This window comes from Carex rostrata, chromosome 4, assembly GCF_964058835.1.
Source record: "Carex rostrata chromosome 4, lpCarRost1.2, whole genome shotgun sequence".
Classification (NCBI taxonomy): domain Eukaryota; kingdom Viridiplantae; phylum Streptophyta; class Magnoliopsida; order Poales; family Cyperaceae; genus Carex; species Carex rostrata.
Window position 1 is genome coordinate 8,397,018 of NC_135921.1, and position 19,730 is coordinate 8,416,747.

The 19,730-nt window shown below is 38.3% G+C and overlaps 2 protein-coding genes and 1 long non-coding RNA gene across 3 annotated transcripts; 2 read left to right on the top strand and 1 right to left on the bottom strand.

The window, feature by feature from the left end:
* Window positions 1-8,010: 8,010 nt before the first annotated feature.
* Window positions 8,011-13,112, top strand: LOC144553050 (neutral/alkaline invertase 3, chloroplastic-like). The gene is made up of 7 exons (XM_078301122.1): window positions 8,011-8,238; window positions 8,758-9,435; window positions 11,066-11,231; window positions 11,564-11,775; window positions 11,857-12,350; window positions 12,430-12,478; window positions 12,587-13,112. The coding sequence occupies exons 2-7, from the start codon at window positions 8,791-8,793 to the stop codon at window positions 12,914-12,916; spliced, it is 1,896 nt and encodes a 631-aa protein (XP_078157248.1). The 5' UTR covers window positions 8,011-8,238; window positions 8,758-8,790; the 3' UTR covers window positions 12,917-13,112.
* Window positions 13,113-14,323: 1,211 nt separating this feature from the next.
* Window positions 14,324-17,266, bottom strand: LOC144553051 (serine/threonine-protein kinase D6PK-like). Its single transcript, XM_078301123.1, has 2 exons — window positions 15,505-17,266; window positions 14,324-15,352 (listed from the first exon to the last, which is right to left on the bottom strand). The coding sequence occupies exons 1-2, from the start codon at window positions 16,962-16,964 to the stop codon at window positions 14,500-14,502; spliced, it is 2,313 nt and encodes a 770-aa protein (XP_078157249.1). The 5' UTR covers window positions 16,965-17,266; the 3' UTR covers window positions 14,324-14,499.
* LOC144553052 (uncharacterized) lies at window positions 16,973-17,501 on the top strand. The gene is made up of 2 exons (XR_013511309.1): window positions 16,973-17,096; window positions 17,421-17,501. It is a non-coding gene; the product is annotated as an uncharacterized LOC144553052 (long non-coding RNA).
* The last annotated feature ends 2,229 nt before the right edge of the window (window positions 17,502-19,730 follow it).

Below are 19,730 nucleotides of genomic sequence, written 5' to 3' on the forward strand. Positions count from 1 at the left end.
ACTCAGCTAAAATCTTTACCCGAGAAGATGGACAAATCAAACTGCGACCTTATCCTTGTATCATTTGGATTTGCCATTTGTGTACTAAGGTAACATTGCTCATATTAGTACATTTTGACTCGCGAATTAATGAGACGAAAAGAATAAATGAAAAAAAATAAAACGATGAATTAAAGTCATGGAAAAGGTATCTTAACTCGTTCAAGAGTAAGATGGCATTCCAATCCATTCAGTCAAGCAGTGTAGTTATTTATTCCCAAGTCAAAGAATTGCAAACTATTTTCTACCGTCTATTGACTTCGTCAAAGAATTGTTAAGATGTGGTATATAAATAATATATGCGGCCTTTCACGTTGGTCTATAGGCAATCCATGAATCCAATCTGTATTTGGATCAAGACCATTAATCACGGCTATTTGCTAATCCATTATTAATATTTATAATTCGTGAGTTGTCGGCACAATTCTTATATATTTACATGCAGTGCCCTTTAATGGACAATAGAAACTCCAGATGCACACTACTTGGTTAAATTTCTCCTCTGAATTTATATTTTATACGAGAACTCGTCTTTAATCATCAGATTAAAGACAATATTTTTTATGTGAAGACCACAAATTCCAAACTCATATGAGGTTTACTCCAATGAATACACTTGAACATAATGCTTTTATATTAAGGATACGGCATTGTTACGGCATTGTTAGTAAAACAACAGTTTTGGTTTAATCTTTTAATTTTGATCGGATTATTGAAGCAAACCCCTAAAAAGAATAGATGTGTTAATATCAGCCTTCATTTTAAGCTGTCGGACAACATTTCAAATAATCAAATCTGGAACCTCAAATGTAAAGAAAAGATTCACTCAGATGTGTGTTGCCGGTTCAATGGCTTTGTTACAATTGGTGAAGATAAAATAGTATTCGTGTGATTTCCATAAAATAAAATAAAAAGTATTTATGTGATAGCGTAGGAGATTAAACAACTTCTAACCGAGTTAAAATCACTTCACTATTTATTTCAATTACTAGTATCATACCCGTGCGTTGCAACGGAGACATATTATAAGAAAATAAATATATCAATGAAAATAATAATTATCCAAAAATTAAGACACATGTTAATAGAAAATTTATATGATTATGTATTTTTAATTAACTTTAATCGTGATCTCTAATAACAATTTGATGATGTGATGATGTGATGATTCTTTATTTTTAAGTTCCAATGATATCAAATAATAGCTCGATTCAAATCTAAAATCAAATATCGTACAACAATTCAATATCGACATATAATATGATATCAAAAAATATAAATAAAAAGTGTTATCATGTGTATCTATGGGATATATACCAGTATCATACTCGTGCGTTGCAACGGGGACATATTATAAGAAACAAATACATCAATGAAAATAATAATTATCTAAAAATTAAAACACATGTTAATAGAAAATTTATATGATTTTGCATTTTTAATTAACTTTAATCGTGATCTCTAATAACAATTTGATGATTTGATGATTTTTTATTTTAAGTACCAATGATATCAAATAATAGCTCTATTCGAATCTAATATCAAATATCATACAACAATTCAATATCAACATATAATATGATATCAAAAAACATAAATAAAAAGTGTTATCGTGTGTATGTATAGGATATATATACACACACGCATATTATAAGAAAAATATATATTCACACACACGTTCCAATTTATATTCTTCTTTGTTTCCAATTTAGAACACACACACATTGATATATTATATATCGGAAATATATTCTAAATTGCCCACACCAATATGTATAGAAATAAAGAAAGAGAAATAAGAAAATAAAAAAAATGATTTCCATTGTGATCCGTATAAAAATGAAGAAGTAAGGAAACAATAAATAAGAAAATGGAAGATGGAGTCTTCTCAACTGAAGAGGAGAAATATGGAAACAAAAAAAAGGAAACAAATAAATATATCTGCTAAATTTCAGAATTTATTCAATTTTAATTGTAACATATCGTGTGGCAGCATATGTGGTGGGTATGTTTTTTAACTAAATTTAGACTTTTATACATAAAACATATGCATTTAATCAAAAGAAGACAAAATATGTAATTAGAGAGCTGAGATCAAATCCGAAGTTTCATCTCTCAATCATAGCCGTTGGCGAATCGGAAGCCCAACGTGCTTAATAATATAATAGAGATAAGAAGTCTGCTTTGAAATCCATGTTAAGTTAAAATAAACGATACAAATCTCATTCTACACGGTAGGTACGCACTGGATCTGAACCCCACTGGGGAGATAACAGGTCAGAGTCAGGACTTGGGGGGTGAGTGCCGTACAAACAAGATCAACAAGTTCCCAAATTTCGTGGTGAAACAAAAACACGTACTCCTTTGACTTGGGACAGCGCACACACAATTTAAGTTCTTGATATGATCGTTGTGCGGCTCTTGCATTGGAAGGGGAATAATTAAACTGTGATCATTTGTAATTTTGTACATGCTATTTCCCAAGTGGCTGACATAAATGATGAGAATCTTTGCAGAGAAAATATCAGGTATAATAAGACATAGAAGACAAGAGGCATTTTAATCCTCCTTTAAAATTACAAGTACCACGTCAATATTTGCAATTACTTTGTAAGTGGAATGTAAAAGCTCTAATCCTAAATCAGTTCTAATAATCTATTTACGTATAATTACAGAAAAATAAAAAATAGCATCACTTTTTATTTTTATATGAAAATAAAAAAAATCTCTTATTAAATATTAAAGGAATACTTCTTATATATATGATATCGTACTATATAAATATGCGAGCAAAGTTAAGATATAATGTGCTCTTGAAGGGTTTGATAAAAATTGAATATAGAAAACAACTTGTAAATTAATTTATTGATAGATGTAACATAAGTTTGACCACAGTCAAAGGTTGTTAGGAAATACTGTTAGGACAGCTGTTAAGCAAGGTTGTTAGGACAGCTGTTAGGCTTTCTGTAGATGATTCTACAAGATTCTACAAGGCTATATAAAGCCTCCTTGTAAATGTAATGAGAACAAGAAATCATTAATAACAGAAATATTTCTCTTCCAATTTACTGTTCTTCTACATTTGTCATGGTATCAGACGTCTCATGGCCAACGCCTTGAACTGATCCTCTCTTTTCTTCTTTACCAGTACTCTCTTTCTCTTGGAATCATGACTGATTCCTCCACCACATCTGCCCCAATCTCTTCTTCTCTACCCACTATTATCAATCCAATTCAATTTCATTACTCAATCAATCCGAAACTTGATGGAACTAATTTCTTGCTATGGAGATCGCAAGTATTACCTGTGATTCGGGGTCATGGTCTTCTTCCCTTTCTTGATGGTACTGCTCTCACCTCCTCCAGCTCCAACCAGCAGCCTGACTCGTGGAATTGCCAAGATCAGCTCATTTTGGCTTGGCTACTCTCCAGCCTTGGCACAGATATCCTTCCTCAAGCTATTAGCTGCGATACCTCAGCTGATCTCTGGCGTATGCTCAATTCCACCTATTCCGCGCAGTCATCCTCTCGGATTCTTGAGCTCAAGCGTCAGCTTCAATCCTTGAAGAAAGGGAACCTTACCTGCACCGAGTTTCTCAACCGCCTCAACTCGGTTGCCTTGCAGCTTCGGTCTATTGGCTGTGACATTAGCGATCAAGACTTGACGCTCTATCTGTTCGCTGGATTGCCTTCTGAGTACAACTCCTTGGTGACTTCTCTCACCTCTCAATCTACATCTTTCTCAATTGCTGATCTCCATAGTCATCTCCTAAATTTTGAGGCTCGCCTAGCTTCTCAAGATCTTTGCAACCAGACAGCTCACCTCACTATTGGCGACTCTTCCAGAACAGTCCCTGTGCCTTCTTTTATTTCCAATGGGTCTGGTTCGGGTTCTAATTACTTTGGACCCGCTATTACCTCTCCTGGATCCTCCAACCCGCTTCTTCCTACCCCTATTTCCGCTGCTCTCTCTACTAGCCTACCTCCCAGGTCAAACTCTACAGCCCCAATTTTGACTGAGGTTCTGGCTCCCGCCCTTCTTTCCACTCTTCCATGGCAGACTCAGCAACAGTTGGCAACCGCCTATATTTCTCAGCAACTTACTCGTTCTAACCACCGTGGTGGCAGGGGCCGAGGCCGTAGCCGTGGTCGTGGCAACTCTTATGCATCCTCTGGAGCATCACAAGGACGAGGCAATAGGGGCTATGGAGGTTCAGGTGGTACTGGCAGCAAGGGGCCCACTATCAATCAGACTTGCCAAATCTGCTCCAAGATTGGTCATGTCGCCAAAGAATGCTGGTACAGGTATGATGATGATCCCTCTCCTGCACCTCAGGTCAACCTGGCTGAACCTTCTTCTTCCCCTACCAGTGACTGGTTTCTTGACTCCGGCGCATCTTCTCATATTGTCCCGGATCTGAACTGCCTCACTGACTACACTCCTTACCAAGGTAATGATGTAGTTCGAGTTGGTAATGGCCATGGCCTCTCTATTTTGCACTCTGGTTCCTCTTGCCTTGTCACTAATCATCATAACCTGCTTCTTAACAATGTTCTTCATGTTCCTCACATCACCAAAAAACTTATTAGCATATCTCGTCTCACTCGGGATAATAATGTCATAATTGAATTTAACCATTCTGGTTGTGTGATTAAGGATCTCAAGACCCAAAGGGTGCTGCTTGAAGGAGGAATCTCTCAAGGGCTTTATTTTCTTCCCAGTCCTGCTGCTCTTCTATCTGATGTGTCTCATGGCAACCTTTGGCACTATCGTCTTGGTCACACCTCTGCTCCTGTCATCAAGCACTTAACTTCTCATCAGCTTATCTCCTCTGGCTCACATAATTCTCCATGTGATGCTTGTAATAAATTCAAATCTCATAGACTACCTTTCTCTTTGTCTACAAATAAGACTTCTCAGCCATTAGAAATTGTGCATGTTGATGTATGGGGGCCTTCTCCCGAAATTTCTAAACTTGGCAATAGATTTTATGTGTTGTTTGTGGATGACTTTTCTCGGTTTTCTTGGCTGTTTACATGCTCTGCCAAGTCCCACGTACTCAATATTTTTGCGGGTTTTAAAACTCGAGTGGAAAATCTTCTTTCTACTTCTATAAAAACTTTACAGTGTGATGGTGGCACTGAGTTTAAGCCTCTCATGACCCGATTTCCTGAACTGACTTTTCGGGTTTCCTGCCCTTATACTCCTGAGCAGAATGGTGTTGTTGAGAGAAAGCATCGCCATGTAGTGGAGTTGGCCTTGGCCACAATGAATCATGCCTCTATTCCTCTTCTTTACTGGGATCATATCTTTGAGAGCATTGTTTTTATTATTAACCGGCTACCCTCTGCTTTGCTGAATTTTCAGTCACCATATGAGATTCTTTTTCGCCAAGCACCTGATTACTCATTTTTCAAGATTCTGGGCTGCTTATGTTACCCTTGGCTACGGCCCTATGCGAAAACCAAATTGGAACCTCGTTCTATGCCTTGCATTTTTCTTGGCTACTCTTCCCTTCACAAAGGGTATAAGTGCTTACACTTACCGACTAATCGGATTTATATTTCTCGGCATGTTGTTTTTCATGAAACCACCTTTCCTTTCTCAAATTCATCTCTACCATCTACCTCTTCTTCACCATCTTCACCCTTCTTCAATACCTTAACCATTCTACCTACTTCCCCTACTCCACCTGTTCCTTCCTCTGCACCTTCATTGCCATCTTCTACCTCTCACCCTTCTACTCCTTCTCCCCCTTCTACCTCTCCTGTTTATACCCATCATATGACCACTCGAACTAGGGATAACACCAGATCTACACGCCAATTTCCTGGTTTTGTTACCTACACAGCTTCAGATTTTTCAGAGTCTGAACCAACCTGTTTTACTCAAGCAAAAGCCTCATCTGAATGGCAACGTGCCATGGCTCTTGAACTTACTGCCCTTGCTCAAAACAACACTTGGGAACTTGTCCCACCACCTGACCACCACAACATTGTTGGCTGCAAATGGATATACAAGATTAAACGAAAATCTGATGGGTCTATTGAGCGATTCAAAGCCCGTCTTGTGGCCAAAGGCTATACTCAAGAGGAGGGTATTGACTACACCGAAACCTTTAGTCCTGTGGTGAAACCTGTGACGGTTCGCACTCTTCTCTCCTTGGCTCTCTCCAAAGGCTGGTCCATTCGTCAACTTGACGTGAATAACGCCTTTCTTCATGGCGACCTCAAAGAAGTTGTTTACATGGCACAGCCTCCTGGATTCGTTGATCCCGATTTTCCCCATCATGTGTGTAGACTAAAAAAGGCTCTATATGGTCTTAAGCAAGCCCCACGAGCATGGTTTCATCGACTTCGAGATTTTCTTGCCTCTCTCGGCTTTGTGGCATCCCAATCTGATTCTTCCCTCTTTATCAAGCGCACTTCTCATGATGCTGTCTACCTCCTTGTTTATGTCGATGATATTATTATCACCGGCACTTCCACCTCTCTTGTTGATCACCTCATCACCAAATTGCATGCCACCTTCACTATCAAAGACCTTGGCTCTCTATCTTATTTTCTGGGCATTAAAGCAACTCACTCTAGTGCTGGTCTTCTTCTTTCTCAAAGCCAGTACATTGATGATCTCTTACACCGTGCTAAAATGGAAGGTGCCAAGCCCGTTACCACTCCTATGCAAACCAGTCTTCAACTCTCTAAACATCAAGGTGATCCTATCCAAGATCCTCATTTATATCGGAGCATTGTAGGAGCACTTCAGTATGTTACCATTACCCGTCCTGAGATAGCTTTTGCGGTCAACCGTCTCTCTCTTTTCATGCATTCTCCTACAGACATCCACTGGACAGCTGTTAAGCGCCTTCTTCGTTATCTCAAAGGCTCCATCACCCATGGGTTGCTTCTTCGCCCTTCCTCAAATCTTTCTCTTCAGGTCTTTTCTGACGCTGACTGGGCTGGCAGCCCTGATGACCGCCGTTCCACTACTGGGTATTGTGTTTTTCTTGGCAGCTCTCTTGTATCCTGGTCATCTAAGAAGCAGTCAACTGTTGCCCGATCGAGTACCGAAGCTGAATACAGGGCCCTTGCTACAGCTGCTGCTGAGGTGGTATGGCTTCAAACTCTCCTTCAAGAACTCATTCCTGATTCCATTTCTCCCCCGGTTTTGTGGTGTGATAATCTGGGTGCGACCTTCCTTGCTGCCAACCCAGTACATCATGCCCGCACTAAACACATTGAAGTTGATGTTCATTTTGTTCGTGACTTGGTGGCCTCTCGTCGCCTTTCAGTTCGATTTCTATCTTCAAATGACCAAATTGCAGATGCTCTCACCAAAAGCTTGGGATCTTCTCGATTTACCGACTTACGTACCAAGCTCTGTGTTCTTCCAGCTACACAGGACTTGAGGGGGGGTGATAGATGTAACATAAGTTTGACCACAGTCAAAGGTTGTTAGGAAATACTGTTAGGACAGCTGTTAAGCAAGGTTGTTAGGACAGCTGTTAGGCTTTCTGTAGATGATTCTACAAGATTCTACAAGGCTATATAAAGCCTCCTTGTAAATGTAATGAGAACAAGAAATCATTAATAACAGAAATATTTCTCTTCCAATTTACTGTTCTTCTACATTTGTCATTTATAAAAAGTTCATTTCTTTGACGGTTTGTTCTTGTAGCAAATAAATTCGAAACTATCAAAATTTTACATGTACATAAATGACTCATGAAGTATATAGATTTCAACGGTTTAAATTCAGCATTTAAAGTTATGCTCATCAAATTATCTTAATAAGCACATCACATCCTAAATTTTCTCAATATATAAAGCTGAATAAGCGCATTTGAAAACATTGCTGAAATGCACATTACACAAAAGGAGGAAGAACAAAAAAAGTTAAAAGATATTATTGATTTTTATGGAAATTTAAAATATGGAAGGGCAGAAAAGCGAAAGGCCAAAACAATTTGTGGGAATGCGTATTATCCGTGGGAGATTTATTTGATTTTTTTCTTGCGTCCGAAAGGCTCTCCGTTTTTACTTTTATTTCTCTTTCCCCGGCCTCTCCTATTCGTCGTACGTGGTCACAGAGAAAACCTTTCTTCCCTTCTCAACCTTTGAACTGGACCCTCCATTCTTACACCAGCCTTCTCCGGAGTACGATCTCCCTGTTCATTGTGCGCTCAAACTGGACGCAAGGTTTGTTTTTAATCAAAATTTATCATTTTTTTTCTGCATATTTTTCATTCTTTTTCATCTGCGCTGCAATTCAACCGTACCAGATTATAGCTTTTATGGCCTGTTGAGTGAAGGGAAATTATAAATTGCTTAATGGGTAGTTGGCAAACTTGGTAAAAATTAGAGAAATCAGAAGGAAGTTTGTGGGAATCTGTCATGCCTTAAAGTAAGATCATTCTTCTAAATACCAAACAAGGGAAATTCGTGTGATCTGATGGAATTATCACACAGATAAATCGATTCTGAGGAGAGTTTTTGATAGAATTTGTTTTTTTTTCATTGACATTAGATAAGATGTTTAATGGGGCACCCATTTTCTAATAATTGGATAGAATATGCAAATCCTGGCCTTCTATTCGTTTTGGTCCATAGACTTGACATTTTTTCTGTAATTCAGGATTCTTTGATTGCAATTGTTCAAATTTGGTTTCCTAATTTCAGCAAACCAATATATCTTATTAGTTGTGCACTTATCTGTAGGCCTATAAACTGTTTGTTCAGCGAATATCAGAGATGTCTTTTAATGCTACTACTAAGTTATGTGCTCAGCACTTCTATACCACCTCACCATTTACTTCACCTTTGAGAAAAAGTACAAAGGTCGATCAAAAAAGATCTTTACATGCTAGGTCATGGTTGATTTCCGAAAAACCCCACAATTTCACAAAGATAAATCTGTCCCAGCTTTTTCAAACCCGTAATCGATTCACAGAGTGCCACTGTCAACGTGCCGGCGACATTACCAATTTGTCTCATGACGAAACAAATGGTACTTGGGTCAAAGATGCCATGAATAAGGCAAGTCAGGTTCTTGGTTCGCCAAATGGAAAAAGTGCGATTGGATTTGAGAATGGATCTGCTAAACATGGCGAAGAAACTATGCGGGCCATGCCTGAACCAGCAAAGGATTTACAGACAAAGAAGAGAAGAGAAGGCAGTTTAGTAGAGGAAGAAGCATGGAGGCTGTTAATAGAATCAATGGTTTACTACTGTGGTAGCCCGGTCGGTACAATTGCAGCAAACGACCCGTTAGATAGCAATAAATTGAATTATGATCAGGTGTTTATAAGGGACTTTATACCATCTGGCATTGCCTTTCTTTTGAAGGGAGAGTATGAGATTGTTCGCAACTTTATCCTGCACACTCTCCAACTTCAGGTACTATTTTTTATATTAAATAAAAGGGAAATTTCAAGTGTGCCCATACAAACTTTTGAAATAGCCAATTTCCCAATCAAAACACCCTAATATCCAAAATCCCCACAAAATCTTAACATTCTTTCTTCTATCCCCTTTTAATTATTTAATCTTTTATTTATTTTTTTTAAAAATTGAATTGACCAATACGTCCTTTAATTTTAAATGGAGGTGTCCTTTACTTCTAATTGTCTTCTGAGGTGTCCTTTACTTCTAATTGTCTTCTTTCTCCCCTACATTTCCTCCTCTCCTTCTACAGGGCTCATCAATTTGAAAAATGCTTTTAAAAGAGAATAAATTGGACCTGTAATTTTAAAACCGTCACTATTAGCTTTGACTGTTAGCTTTGACTGTTATTATTAGCAATCTTCTTCTCCATTGGACCTTTTCTCGTCTGTTCTCCCGTACTTCGACCCAATATTTCAAAAGGTCCAATGGAGGGGAAGATTGCTCTTTTGGCATCCCTGAATTGTCAAAATAGGAAAGAGAGACAAATGGAGAAATACATCCCATGTTTAGGGAGCTGTTGCTGCGTCCATTGGTGAAAATATACCACGAAAACTGTCTCCAATGTGAATGAGAAAAGGAGAGTTACGCTAACTACCCAATGCAAAATGGAAAGTGCCCATGTGTCATGCTTGGTTGGATTCAAAAACAAATCAAAGATAATATTCACTTATGCTGAATTCATGAAATACTAGAAATGAGAATGAGTAATGCCAAAGGAGTCTTCAATTCGGGGATGAGCCGAAATATCGGGTTCAAATAGGGGGGGGGCAGAGGAGAAAGGTCCAATGGAGGGGGAAGATTGCTAATAATAACAGTCCATGCTAATAGTAACAGTTTTTAAATTACAGGTCCAATTTGTTCTCTTTATGTAAGAATTTTTCAAACGGATGAGCACTGTTGAAGGAGAGGAGGAAATATAGGGGAGAAAGAAGACAATTAAAAGTAAAGGACACCTCCATTTAAAATTGAAGGACGTATTGGTCAATTCAATTTTTAAAATAATTAAATAATTCAAAGGGGATATAAGAAAGAATGTTAAGATTTTGTGGGGATCTTGGATATTAGGGTGTTTTGATGGGGAAATTGGCTATTTCAAAGTTTGTATAGGCACACTAGAAGTTTTCCATAAATAAAAAAGTATATGGGCCTTGCAGTAATACATTGCATTCCAAATATCCATCGAACACCTAAATTCTTCACATAATTGTAGTCAGCTTAGTGATATGTTATACACATGCCATTAAAAACTGGTCATGCTGCCCTAACTTGAGATTCCTGATTATTCTTTGAGCACAAATTGAACCAACATATAATGATGAGTATTGAATGTGCAGTTATATTTTTCGTTTAATTTGTGTTAACTGAATAGTTTAGTTGACCTACTTGAGGAACTTGGGCTTGATGCAGTCATTGTCTTGTCCAACTTCACCGTTCTTCAGCTATTGGCTGTTGTATGTAAATGTATTAAAATATGATGCGCTTCTTTGCAACTATGAGAAACTGTATTGTTGGCCACTGTACTCTGATATTGGAGACCTCACAATTGAGTATTCTTATTTGTACTATAATTGACGGGATGTAGAGTTGGGAGAAAACAATGGATTGCCATAGCCCCGGACAAGGGCTGATGCCAGCTAGCTTTAAGGTGCGCACTGTGCCGCTTGATGGTGATGAAAATGCAACTGAAGAAGTTCTTGACCCTGATTTTGGCGAGGCCGCAATTGGCCGTGTTGCCCCAGTTGACTCTGGTATATATGTTTATTTATTTATTTATTTATCTAATCGTATCCTGGTGAACAATTTATAAGAGTGAGGCTATGGTACTATGCATAGCACACATTGGTCCGTACTTTGGATTAAAATCTTCATTTCTAAAGTCCAAACAGTCGATCTGAACCATTCAGCATGATCTCCATATGAAAATGTACTTTTAGAGTATATTTTACATTTATTTTTTTAGATAGGTAGAAAATCACTACTTTTGAATGATCCTGGTTAACGATTTGTTATGTAGAAGGATAAATGGCATGTAATTTCTTATTTGAGCGGTTGTAATTAATAAATAAAACTGTTGATGCAGGGTTATGGTGGATTATATTGCTGAGGGCATACGGGAAATGCTCAGGAGATCTGTCAGTTCAAGAGAGGATTGATGTTCAGACGGGAATAAAAATGATTTTGAAGCTTTGCTTGGCCGATGGATTTGATATGTTCCCTACGCTACTTGTTACCGATGGTTCTTGCATGATAGATCGACGAATGGGTATTCATGGCCATCCTCTTGAAATTCAGGTATATTATACCCATCTTTTGTTCTTATTTGCTTCTGGCAACTACAAATTAATTTTTAGATAATTTATCATGTGTATGTAGGCATTGTATTATTCTGCTTTGATGTGTGCGCGTGAAATGCTCACACCTGAAGATGGCTCAGCAGATCTAATCCGTGCCATGCACAACCGTCTGATCGCACTCTCCTTTCACATAAGAGAGTACTACTGGGTCGACATGAAGAAACTGAATGAGATTTACCGTTACAAAACTGAAGAATACTCATACGATGCAGTTAACAAGTTCAACATATATCCTGACCAGATTCCTTCTTGGTTGGTCGACTGGATGCCACCCAAGGGTGGATTTTTGATTGGCAATTTACAGCCTGCTCACATGGATTTTAGGTTTTTTTCATTGGGGAATTTGTGGTCTATAGTTAGTAGTTTGGCAACAACAAACCAGTCGCATGCTATATTGGATCTGATAGAGGCAAAATGGTCTGACTTAGTGGCTGGAATGCCTCTTAAGATATGTTATCCAGCACTTGAAGGTCAGGAGTGGCGCATCATCACTGGCAGCGATCCAAAAAATACGTAAGATTTTACATTTCGATTTCTTTTGCACTCTTTTGTCAGCAATATTCTTTAATTGCTCACATGTTTTGTTTTGTAGGCCTTGGTCTTACCATAACGGAGGCTCTTGGCCAACACTACTATGGCAGGTCAGCTAATACTTTATTTCTTAATTCAAGCAAGAATGTTTTTTATTATATTGAAAAAACTAATTCACAAAAAGATTTCAATTTTTCTTTTTCTTTTTGGGATTGCAGTTGACAGTTGCATGCATAAAGATGAATAGACCAGAGATAGCTGAAAGAGCTATAGAGGTAGTGGAGAAACGCATATCAGCAGATAAATGGCCTGAATATTATGACACCAAGAGCGCGCGTTTCATAGGCAAGCAAGCACGTCTGTACCAGACTTGGTCAATTGCCGGGTACCTTGTAGCGAAGCTTTTGCTCCAGAATCCTGAACTCGCCAAAACACTGTGGAGTGAAGAGGATCCTGAGATCATTAATGCGTTTAATTGCATGATTGACCCCGCCAATGCACGCAGAAAGCGTGGCAGGAAGGTGTTGAAGAAGACTTACATCATATGATTTGAAACTCAATTTTTGCTCTGTTAGGGAAAAGGGTTGCGTTGTAAATAAGTAGTACGTTACAAAGAGAATGAGCATAAGATAAATATGTATGTTGTAGGATGCTATTATTGTGATGCATCCTAAGTTAATTAATTGATGAACTAAAATCATTTGTAAGCAACTAAACATTCTTTGATGCAATTTACACTGCAAATCTTCAGTTTTGGTCTTAGATTACTAACTTTGAAATTTTATGAATGCGATTTATAGAAGAGAATGATGTGATAATTTGTTTTATTATCGGTGTTGGTACTATGCATAGCTTTTCTACTATATTCTTAGATAGGTAGAAAATTACTAATTTTGAACGGTCTAAATTTTTTGAATCAGCTCATTTTCTACCTATCTAAAAAATTTAAAAATAAATAAAAATTTGACCTACAAATACATTTTCATATTGAAAATTATATTGAACTGCTTAGCTCTGTGTTTTAAACTTAAAACATAGAGATATTGGTCCATACTACATTTTAATGTGCTCTATGCATAGGACCATAACTTTACTGCCTTGTACGCGGCATGGTGGGGTCACGATCTGGGGCATATAAATCAGAGAATAGAATAACGTTTGGACATAGGATACTTCATTTCTACCCAAACAGAGATCGTGAGTATCGGTCACGAGGGCTATCCTGAAATAAAGATTACGCGAAGGCAGAGACGTGTATGAATTTTTGCTTTGGCATTTTGCGTAATTTAAGTTTCTAACCACCCGTTTCTAAGTTGAGTCCGTATCCTCCGAGGTAACAGAATATTTTTGTTTTGATCCGGACCACCCGATCAGAATCTGTACCGATCCGGTCTGAGGTGAAATGCTGATCGGATGGTCCGGATGGTCCGGATGGTAACAAACTATTTCTGCACGGATTCTGATTGGATGGTCTGGATCTAAACAAAAGTATTCTGTTATTCTTCTAAGTTCGCCTCTTCTTCCCAATCTCCTGATCACGATACTGATGGTCTGGAACGTCAGATCTGCTATCATCTCTAATTCAATATTAGAGGAACCAAAACTGTTAACCACAGGATTTCTGGGGTCCATAGCCTAGGTGCAACATGAAACTTCTACTATGAATTTTGCCTAGTTATCAAACTGAACCCGCATTCTTTGGATAATACATTAGTTTTATGATTGCCTAGGTTACCTATAGATGCCATTTTCAGATTTGCTTCAACCAAAATAAGCAAAAAGAAACATGCCCCTGGGAACAGAAGTACCACATGATCATTTACTATAAACCATCTAAATGAGAAAAAAAAAAAACATTCTAAAGATCATGCACAAGAAAAATGTTTTACCTCAGATGAATACATACTCTGCACATGGGAGAGCTGAGATTGAAAAATTCATAAACATAACTAAGCTACAAGATTACCTAGCATATATATAGAATAAAACCATGATGACAGTATTAACAAGGTACTGGCAGGCTTAGTGTACATCATAATCATCTCTGCATCCATTAGCCACTTGACCCTATACTACAAACTAGCAACAGTAAAAAAGGGCACAGCAGCCTTAGACAATATACCGCATTTTCCTAAAACAGCTCGAATTCTATGTTATCTCCATTACTCCCAAAATCCAAACACTTACCTTCCCTTTTCTTTTTTACCAGACCCAAATTACCCAAATCCTGATTTGTCGGTGTCTCAGGTGGAATTGCACAACGTATCAAGGCCCAATTCAATCCATCAAAGAACGGATGCTGTTTGATCTCAGCTGCACCTCTTAACGATCCAATCCTATTATCTGGCTCTTTAACAAGTAACCCCCTTATTAAATCCTTGGCATGGAAGCTCACACTTGGGCTGTCAGGAAATTTCAAACTCTGAGAAATCACATTTGCCAAGGTTTCTTCATTCCCAGGTCCCTTGAAAGGCGTACGGCCAAACAACAGCTCGTACAAAAATATCCCGAAAGTCCACCAGTCGACCGAACTGCCATGCCCATCTCCTCTTATTATTTCAGGAGCTAAATACTCGTGGGTCCCAACAAAGGAGTTTGACCGTGCGTCGGTAGGTTCAACAACAAGCTGGGGAAGTGAACCATTTTGGTGGGCTGAATCAAATTTGGGTCTGTTCCGAGCAGAATGAGAGATCAAACGGGGAGTGAAGCACGAGACTTGGGTCCAAGAGGGTTTAAGGCAAAGTGGGTCCATACAACTATTATCTGAACAAGGAAGAGAGAAGCTCTTGGCCGGGTCATCTCTGCCGAAAGAACTGGATCTGAGAAGAGTGGGGCTCACCGAACAGCGCAAAGAGAGGTCGAAGTCTGAGAGCATGATATGTCCATCTTCACGTACTAGTATGTTTTCAGGCTTTAGGTCACGATAGATCACTCCTAACATGTGAAGGTACTCCAATGCTAAAAGGACCTCAGCCACATAAAATCTGCAATTACAAGTTCTTGTTAGGTCAACAACAAACACAGATTTCAACTCTTCTCTCATCAAAAAGTAAAAATTAGATAAACATCCACGGAAATTATTATGAGAAGAGATAAATAATGCATAGTACATGATTTGAAGTAACAAATTATGTACCTGGCAGCTGGCTCAGAAAAGCATCGTGTCGGCTGTTTTTGTCTGAGCACATGTAAATCTCCACCGGGACAAAACTCCATAACCAAACAAGCTAAATTATCTGTGGTAAAATGTGCATAGAGCGTCGGTAAAAACGGGTGATCCAGCATTTGTAAAATCTCCCTCTCGGTTTGTGCTCTCATCATCTTCTTTCTACTAATGAGAAAATCCACATCCATCACCTTAAGAGCAAACATGCAACCAGAAGTCGCCAACTCAGCAAGATAAACTGTGCCTATGTCACCGCACCCCAGTCTCTTTATCAATTTAAAATTGTCCAAACCCAATGGACCATTTTGCACAATAGCACGGCGGATCGCGACCCACCTGTTATCCTTTGACATGTGGGGTCGGCTCCCAGGCCCACTTGATCCACCGAGGCTGTCCTCGCTGATGCTTGTGCTGGTACTATAGTCCCCCATGCTACTTTTGGAACTCTGAGAGCACTCCCCTTTCTCCTTCCTCTCCAGTTTTGGGACACAACTCGACGGATTAGGAATCATTTTGGGAGGTGTAATCTCAGGGGTCCTCTGTATGGCAGTTGTGGAATTTTTGCTGGTTACAGGAGGCGTAATGGGTCTACTTTGGGTAACGGGTTTATTTTTAGTTATGGGTGTTGAACATTTGGGTTTAGGGCTTTTAGTGGAATTGGGAACAGGAGTTGTTGGCTCTGGTTTAACCTTTTTCTTAACGGTGCTTTTATTCCTAAAAACAGGCTTAACAAGACGGGGGGTGGCAAAATGGCTTAAAGAACCGGCACCTGAATGAGAATTAATTAGCGAGGATTTTGGTACCATTTTCCCCTTTTTATCCTTGGACTCCTCACTAATCACATCTTGGATCCTCATTTTAGGTGACTTGGCAGGAGCAGGAGCAGGAGAAATTGATCTAGCATTGCCACCTTTACTCTTACCAACTGGTTTCAAATCACGTGACTGGGTTATTTCCCCTTTGTTTTTCGAGACATGAGGCCTCAGTTTATCAGGTACAATAGAAATCTCAACCAAATTGCTCTTCTCCTCACTTAACTCCCGACTCGATTGAACCACCACTGAGGCATACAATTTCTTATCGGAAACCCCTGCCGGTTTAGTGAGGCGCTTCATAGCCGCCATTTCTGATGCCTGTGAAATACACAGCTTTCTGAGAGCCTGTTTCAGCGTCACCGATTCAGTTATTTCAATCCGGGATAGTTGAGACGGGCCAGGTTTATTAACTGGCACCTTGTACATGTTCTTTCTCAGTACATCTCTAGAACTGGGTTTTAGATCAATCCCTTTGAGGAAATTGTTGAGGTCTTCGTCCATTGGCTGTTTTTCCTCTGATTTGACCTTCACACGCAACCGGCCGAGACTGAATGAATGGGCTCCATTGTGCTCTTCATTTAATTCGACGATTTCAGTACAGCTGGAGGAAGCCATGGCCAAACGGGGTATCAATGCCTATTCAAGTTGTGGCTAAAGTGAGGGTAGAGATCCAGCTTGAGTTAACTTCAGGTTTAGCCTTCATTTGATTATTTACACGTACTGCTACAAAGGAAAGAAAAAACAATAGTTAAATTATTACAATCTGATGGCATTTTCTTGTGTAAAAGGGATCAGTAAAGTAACCAAGAGGTGGTGGAGTGACGAATGAAAGGTAAATAAGTACAAATCTCTCCACCTACTATCAAAATACACTACAAGCAGTCGCCGATTGAACTAATCAACCTCTAGAAACCCGAAAAAGAAACAAAAAGAGAGCACTAGAAAAGGAATATACCACGTTCCACTCCATTGGAATCAACCACTTCTTAAATCGAAAGAAATAGAGACCAATCCAGTAAAAGAGAGGAAAATGTAGTTGAAAGCTAAAATAAGAAATGAAATCATACATAGACCAAATGCTGGAGAGAGAGAAAAGCGGATCAGAGGCATTAACTAGGGCGTTAGCGAGAAACTTAACCTTATTTAGGGCTAGGGTTTGGTGAACAAAAAAAAGCGGCACAGAGAGAGAGAGAGAGAGAGAGCGGAGAGAGAGAGAGAGAGAGTAGCGAGAGTAGAGACAGAGAGATGCGTATCACGAGAAAGGCACAGTATTCTGAGCGGAGAGGCGAGCGGAGCTGATAAAATCATACAATCCAGTGCGTGATTATTTTAATAAATTTATAACGTTAATTAATTTGGGATTAATTAATTAACGCGATGCAGGGGATGGAGAATAAAGGGCTGGAGGTGGTAATCTATTATATTGTGAGAGCATTTAATAAAGGAGACATGAGAATAATGCTTCGGTCACTTCCGATGTGTACCATAAACACTCATTGGAACATCTGTACTACTATATTACATGCACATATTTTATTAGAGCACTTACAACTTCGTATGATTTAATTTTGATGCTTTGTGTTTCTACTTGCTTTTTATCTCTCTTTTTTCATAATATATCTACTTCTGCTCATGTGTGTCGTGTAGTTGTCTCTTAAAGAGTTATCTCCGTTTTGTTGGTCATAATTTTAAATTCAATTTTGAAGAATTTTAGATTGAATGATCAAATTGAAAATTATAAAACATTGGTGAGAAGCAACGTTAAACTATTTCATTATATATGTCATGTCTTTTTATTCAACTTTTAGTGTCTATTTTTATCCTTACTTTTCCAGCAGTACATGTATTATATGTTGAGATTTACTTAATTTTATGTCAAGAAAATTTACAATTTTTTTTTTTACAATTTGTCAACCCATTAATAATTTTTTTGATGTTAGGTGTGGTAGAGTATCAGGATCAACTACCAAATTACAAAAAAGAATATATATATATACTCATGTCAGAGATTGTTTCAACTCAATCTGATCCAGAATATTAAGAGTCAAAGAATAGCTTCCAAAAGAAAATAACATAAATCATTTTTCATTTTTTAAATATAAAAGCTGCAGACCGAAGAATTGAATTACGAAATAATTTATTTTTTTAAAGAAATTAGGGACATTAATTGTAGGATAACCCTCAAAGCTATGCAATTATTGTGGGAATGGGTACAATATGTTGCATCAGCAATGAACGGTCATGCTACGATACCAGATTTGATCCAAGCAAGTGCTCCGAGGCTTTCCACTTTTTTTGAACAAACACTTTTTTGGGTAGTTAATCAAATCATCTTTTTGGATTAGCCTAGGTGGAGCCGAAAATAGGGGTAAAGATTTCAACAGAGCAGAGCAGTTATGGCTTCAAGGAATCATATACAGTGCAGTTTTGATTCTATAACTTGTGTGCTGCATGAAATTAAAACCGCCATGTTAAAATCTTTACTGAGAATAGAATCATAGAGGCAAATGAAATAAATATCTTTACTAAATTCCATAATCACACAGTCACTTTCAGCCACAAAAATAATAATAACAACAATTGAGTACACACCACATACCAAAATACCAAATCAATGATTTAAAACACGTGGAAATATTACATTTCATATCTATAACGAAAATAAAATTAAAAAATACTAGAATGATCTCTCGGCGAGTCGGCATTCTACATTTGTCAACTATTTTTTTACATAAGCACAAAATTTTGTCACGGCATCTAGTTCTGTCCTCAGTTCCCAATTGAAACACAATATTATTTTTTTCCGAAAAACAAAAAAAATACAGAACGATAAGCAATTATTTATTTCTAGAAAGAGAAGCAATTCATGTCAACTTAGCGAAGCAGCCTGTTGGAGCTGAAAATATCAACCAAGTGCTTTGGGGAGAGGGGGTTTCCGATGGGCATCGGACCAAATCCGGTTCGATGGGGGGTTTAAACCGTCAGATCTGCTTTAGGATTCGCACCCGCAATTTTGCGTCTGCTTTAAAATCCGTACACACGAATCCTAAAGCAGATCTGACGGTTTAAACCCCCCATCGAACCGGATTTGGTCCGATGCCCATCGGACACCCCCCTCTCCCAGTGCTTTGTACGGCAGAGATTATCATTTTTCTCATTAATTTAAGGAAAAAAATTAATGTGTCACAAACTCACAATATAGGGGGTGAATAAGAGAGAGAGAGAGAGATATTCGGCAGTATGATAGATTTATAAGATTACATTTAAATTTGTATTCATCTCACTGGTAAATAAATTAAATATAAAAAATGTAGTCATTACTGTTTTCAACAATTTTTTTCTTTCAAATCTATAGTACACGGAGTATATAAAATTCACTAA